The sequence below is a fragment of the Euphorbia lathyris genome, chromosome 4 (genome assembly GCF_963576675.1).
Source record: "Euphorbia lathyris chromosome 4, ddEupLath1.1, whole genome shotgun sequence".
NCBI lineage: Eukaryota > Viridiplantae > Streptophyta > Magnoliopsida > Malpighiales > Euphorbiaceae > Euphorbia > Euphorbia lathyris.
The window spans coordinates 95,665,461-95,671,812 of NC_088913.1; the positions used below are offsets into that span (position 1 = coordinate 95,665,461).

General features: G+C 37.0%; 1 protein-coding gene across 2 annotated transcripts; it reads left to right on the forward strand.

The window, feature by feature from the left end:
* Nucleotides 1-2,057: 2,057 nt before the first annotated feature.
* Nucleotides 2,058-5,810, forward strand: LOC136227977 (disease resistance protein RGA2-like). 2 transcript variants are annotated; one of them, XM_066016777.1, is made up of 2 exons: nt 2,058-2,729; nt 4,099-5,810. In XM_066016777.1, the coding sequence occupies exons 1-2, from the start codon at nt 2,710-2,712 to the stop codon at nt 5,108-5,110; spliced, it is 1,032 nt and encodes a 343-aa protein (XP_065872849.1). In that variant the 5' UTR covers nt 2,058-2,709; the 3' UTR covers nt 5,111-5,810. The 2 variants fall into 2 exon arrangements, with proteins under 2 accessions (XP_065872849.1, XP_065872848.1); XM_066016776.1 differs by having other exon boundaries at nt 2,058-2,524; nt 2,608-5,809.
* Nucleotides 5,811-6,352: the final 542 nt, after the last annotated feature.

Genomic DNA, 6,352 nt, shown 5'->3' on the forward strand with positions numbered 1-6,352 from the left:
TGGCTGCTTATTGTTAGAATTATGGTTAGAACGTTGGTATTGCAATTGTAATATAATGATATTTGGTTAAATTGGAGACTCCTAAGTATTGATTATGATCTTTCTATTTCACGCCCGATGCCGATTGAGGCCGTTTAGGGTAGGGTGTGACACTATCACTTTGCAAGGATTTAGAGTCAAGTCTTCCACAAGCGATCCTTGGACGTATCTCCCATTTATCAGGAGTGACAAATGCTCAGTCCAATGTATAATTATCCTGCAATTGCTTCCTGTGATACCCAACGTCTGCCGTTCACACCCCAGACTCATCTCTGTTATGGATCGTGTTACAATAGGATCAAAGCATCACATTCCATAATCCAGAATCACTAATTAACATTCCTTTGAGTCTGAGGATTACTTATACCTATTAATACCAATGAGATGAACAGGTGACAATGATAAATCTACCCATCCTGTTATCTCAAGTCGGGTCCCCAATCCTAATGAACTTCCTTTCATTGGATCCATGTAACTGTCCAGATATCTGCATATCTGAAGCTTGTGAGATCGGCTTTCTGTCTCGACAGAAGACATTGTTACATGCAAGTCTCAACAATGATATGTCAATCCTATTTCTAAACATATTACTTGACTTGAGGTAGTTTTAAGTTTATTAGTTTATTATAAAGTTTCGTCTCACTTCATGCTTGTATGAACACTTTATAATCACTTTAAACAAACTTAGGGATTTCCTTTTATTAGAAGGTTGCCTTTATATAGTTATGAAACCATATCTTATTAAAACAAATGATGCAAAAAACACTTCATTTACATTAAGTTTAGATCCTAGAACAATTGTCTATAAGACACTAAACCCCAACATACTCCCACTTGGACTAAAGCCAATTGTTTCTACAACTTATCCTAGTAAAACTTAGATGACGATCATGTACTTTCTGGGCTAAGGGCTTTGTCAACGGATCTGCAACGTTGTCCTCAGTAGGTACTCTTTCTATTCTCACATCTCCTCTTGCCACAATCTCTCTTACAATGTGGTATCACTTCAGGTAATGCTTGGATGCATTATGAGACCGTGGTTCCTTTGCCTGTGCAATGGCTCCATTGTTATCACAGTACAGTGTAATGGGATTTACAATGTCAGGCACCACACCAAGTTCAGTAATGAACTTCTTAATCTAAACCGCTTCCTTTGCTGCTTCCGCAGCTGCGATCTACTCTGACTCGGTCGTAGAGAAAGCCACGCTTCCCTGCTTGGAACTCTTCCAACTGACCGCGCCCCCATTCAAGATAAACAAGTATCCTGATTGGGATCTAAAATCATTCCATCTGTGAGATGACTGGCGTCTGAAAATCCTTCTATTTTCAGATCCCCTTCTTCGTACACTAGGAACATGTCTTTAGTTTTTCTCAAGTACTTAAGAATGTTCTTGACGGCATTCCAATGCTCGTCTCCCGGATTACCTTGATAACGACTCGTTATACTTAACGCGAACGCTACGTCAGGTCTAGTGCATAACATAGCATACATAATCGAACCGATTGCGCTGGCATACGGGATTACAGCCATGCGTTTCTTATCATCTTCGGTTTTAGGACATTGATGATTGCTTAACTTTACTCCATGTACCATGGGTAAGTTACCTCGTTTCGATTCAAGCATGCTAAACCGCTTTAGCACATTTTCAATGTATGTAGCCTGCAGTTTTATTGATCTATCTCTGTAGATCTTTATACCAAGTATATAAGCTGCTTCACCAAGGTCTTTCATGGAGAAGTTACCTAATAACCATACTTTTACCGACTGTAGTAGAGCTATATCATTTCCCATTAATAATATATCGTCCATATATAATATTAGAAATGCAACTGAGCTCTCACTTGCTTTCTTGTAAATGCAAGCTTCTTCGCAATTCTGTTCGAAAACAAATTGTTTTATGATTTCATCAAAACGCTTGTTCCAGCTTCTAGATGTTTGCTTGAATCCATAAATGGATCTCTGGAGTTAAAAGGATAGTTGTTACAAATAAAAATGTGTGTTAGAGATGTAGCATGAAGCTACTTGAAACCAAACAGCTAATCAAAACCTGGAAATGGTTCAACCATCTAATTTTACTCAAAGCTCCAAACAGGAACAAAGTGTGTGATTTAGCCTAACAAAATGCCCTTTCTTCTTCGTGTTCTTATATTTCCTCAGATAGATAACCTTCTTCTTCTTCTTCTTCTTCTTCTTTTGATTTTTCCTTCTTCTAATGACTGATCAGAAAAGCATACTTACTGCGGATCTCTGGCATGACCTGAGAGGGGTTCGGAGGTCGCTGAACATGATTCTTTCTGTGTTACAAGATGCAGAGGAGACAAATCAGAGAATGCAAGCTGCCATGCTTTCGCTCAAGGAGGCCAGTGAAACTATTGATGACGCAGAGGAGTTAAATTCGGGCTTTCGCTCAAGGAGGCAAGCTGTCAAGCTTTGGCTCAAGAAGGCCAGTGAAAATATTTATGACGCAGAGGATTTCCTTGATAGGTTAGACTGCAATACTAGGAGTCTCGGGAATGTGCTGAGAACGATTCGCGAGTCGCTCACCATGATTCTTTCTGTGTTACAAGATGCAGAGGAGACACAGACGAAAAATCAACCTCTTAGGGTTTAGCTCAAGAAGATCAAGGAAATTGCTTATGACGCAGAAGATGTCATTGATGAATTAGCCTATGAGATTCTCCGTCCAAAGGTAATTCAATTGATTTTTCTTCAAAAGGTTATTTTTGATGTCAAATTTGCTCACAAAATTAAAATTCTGAATCAATCGCTTCATGAGATTCAAAATGAAGCAACGGATTTGAGCCTTCGAATCATACCTGGTGATAGAATAATCCCTCAAATTGAATTGGATCAAGTAACAAACTCAGTCCTCTTTTGGAGGGAGGTTGATGCCTCCAGAATTATAAACTTGCTCACTCGCTCTTCTGATCAACAAGTTCTCACTGTTGTTCCTATTTTGGGAATGGATGGTCTGGGAAAGACTTCTTTGGCTAAATTGGTGTGTCGACATGTCATGGCATTGAACCATTTTGATGTTAAAATGTGGGTGTGTGATTCTAAAACATGTGATGAACAAAAAGTTTTGGGTCAAATGTTGCAATCTCTGAATGCATCATTTGGGGGCTTAACTAATAAAGATACAATTCTTCAACAACTTGAGAAAGAGTTGGCTGGGAAACGTTTCCTTCTTGTTCTTGATGATGTTAGGAAAGATGTGTGTAGGTGGTGGGATGATTTGAAATCTCGGTTATTAAAAATTTGTACAAACGATGGAAATGTTGTTCTTGTCGCAACTAGTAGTGAAGAAGTTGCATCCATTGTTGAGACTTCATCTCAGCATAGGCATACACTTGATTTTTTGTCTGATGATGAATGTTGGTTCATTTTGAAGGAAAGGGCATTTAGAAATGTAACAACACAAGTCCAGTCTGATTTAGAGGCCATAGGAAGGAGATTGCAGAAAAATGTAAAGGAGTGCCATTGGCTGCAAAAGTTTTAGGTGGGACATTGGGATTTGACAGGGACAAATTAGCATGGTTGAAAATTAGAGATAGTCTTGTGCCAAATCCAAGGGACAATGAGGAGAGTGTTAAGTCTATATTGAAACTGAGTTTTGATCACTTGCCTTCACCTTTGAAGCTATGTTTTGCATGTTGTTCAGTTTTCCCAAAAGGGTTTTTAATTATAAAGGAAGATTTGATTCGAAAAGTTTTAATGCGTTACTTGCAAACTCCTTCTTCCAAGATGCGGAAACTGATGATGATGGCAATGTTATAAGGTGCAAAATGCATAATCTTGTGTATGATCTTGCATTGTCACTAGAAAAATCGAAAATGCAATCTATAAGAACTTCAGAGGCTCTTCCTAAGAATAAGGACAAGTACTTGAGTACTATCGTCCCTATACTTGATTGATGTTGAAATGGAAAGTTTGCCATCATCAGTTAACAAGTTGAAACATTTAAGATGTCTTTATGTTTCAAATACAAAAATTAGTCGGTTGCTTAAATCCATCCCCAAGATCTTCATGCTTCAAATATTGACTCTCTCGAATTGCAGCTGCGAACGACTTCCACTCCTTGGAGATCTTCCTTGTCTTAAATTTCTTAAGATAAGTCATATGGAAAGAGTGAATTGCATAGGAAATGAGTCATATGAAGGCAATAGCCATCGAAATGAGCTGGGACTTTTTCCAGCATTGAAATCATTGTCTCTAAGTTGGATGGAGAATTTAACTGAATGGTATCCTCCATCTCATGGTGACAGGGTTGTTATATTTCCTCTCCTTGAAGATTTGTCTATTCAATGTTGTCCTAAATTGGCAGGTTTTCCGATGAGAGATCTGTCGGCACTTGTGAAGGTGGAAATCAAAGAATGTGAGGAGTTAAGGTTCATATTTGATGAACAAACGTCCTTCCCCTCTATTACAAGTCTGTCTGTGGCAGGATGTCCTAAATTGACTTGTCTTCGAAATTGGCTTCTATACAATAAGTCTTACAAGGAATTCAGAGTAAGAAGATGTGAATGGCTGAAGTTTATTCCAGAAAATTTGGGTATGCAAAGCTCTTTAATCTCCTTACAGATATGTTGCTGTAAAGGATTGGGATTTTTCTCGGAGGAGATATTATGCAAACTCACTCAACTGAGGAAATTAAGCATTGGTGCATTCTCAGAGAAGTTGGATGATTTCGGTTATTTGAATCAAATCAAAGACCTTAGACATCTTGAGGAGTTAGAAATCTGGGGATCTGATGTTTTCCGTCGTAAAATGTCTGTTCTATCAAATCAACTTCAACACCTTTATAATCTCCAATCATTGAAGATAAAAGGGTTCACAGCAATGGAAGCATTGCCAGAGTGGTTTGGTGATTTTCAATCTCTGAAAACTATTTCCCTTGACTATTGTTGGCATCTCCAGCATCAATCGACATCTGCAATCATACAACGGCTCTCCAAATTAAGCCATGTCTTCATTTATGGCTGTCATACTCTTGAGGAACATAAATCCCAATTGCTGGAGTTTTCAGGTACAACAACAACTAGAATCCTTTTTCCATGGTTATTAGATTGAATTTGTTGTATATATGATTTGTTTTGAATAGTTGCTGCTAAGCTTTATATGTGTAAAGGGGTGACAATTCGGGTTATCGTGTTATGTTATTTATATATGTTCTGTATCATATAACAATCAAAAAGGCTTAATACATCATTTGTCCCTTGAACTTGTCCAAAAAACTTGATTGGCTCCCCGAACTTTGAAAGTGTCTCGATAGCTCCTTGAACTTGCGCAAAATGTAATCAATTGATCACTCGGTTGCAAAAAAGTAAGTTAAATGCGGAAAATGTATTGCACGCGTCTTAAGAAAGTAAAACGACCAAGATCGGAGGTATACGGTTTTAATATTATCGAAGTCAAGTTTTATAGTTGAACAAGTAATAACTTCTTTTTTAATCTATTTCTGAATTATGTAATAACATTCTAAGATGCATGGGATACATCTTCCGCATTTAATTTACTTTTTTGCAACCGATTGATCAATTGATTACATTTTACACAAGTTCAAGGGGCTAACTGAACATTTTATGCAAGTTAAGGAAGCTATTGGGATACTTTGAAAGTTCAGAAGGGCCAATCAATTTTTTTGGACAAGTTCAGGGGGCAAATGATGTATTAAGCCTATAAAAAAAGTGATAATCTTGTCATTCATCTCATTTCAATTGGATTGTTTCGGTAAACCGTGTTATCATGTCAGAAATTGCCAAACCAATGTTGTTGTTAAGCTTTCTATAAATTAGGTGGGTTTTAGAATGGACATTCATAATTATAAGCATCCATTTTCTTTGTGATTTATTTCGGTGTTTAACACTAGGTTTTTCATAGATTGCATAACAAAAATTTACATTAAAAAAGCATTCTTTCATTTCATGTGGAGAAATGTTTGATGAGTATTATTTCGAATTAAGAGTTAGAATTAAGAGTTAAAATGGCTTCTGTATTTGGCAGACATGGTGAATTTAGTTCAAATCGAAGTTTAGGTATTAACTCGTGTTTTTTCATCTCACATGGAGAAATATCTGAAGTCTATTATTGTCTGATGAGTAGTATTTCGAAGTAAGGGTTAGAATGGCCTATGAAGTTGGATGGCAGGATTAATTTAGCTCAAATCGAAGTTTAGGTATCAACTCGATCTTGAAGTTGGTAAAAATTGACAAATTAGCTCAAAGCTAATCAGTTTTAATATCTAAAAGTTTATAAAATTTGGACTAATTTGTCAATTTTTGTTAATTTCAACTTCAGGACTGAGTTGATATC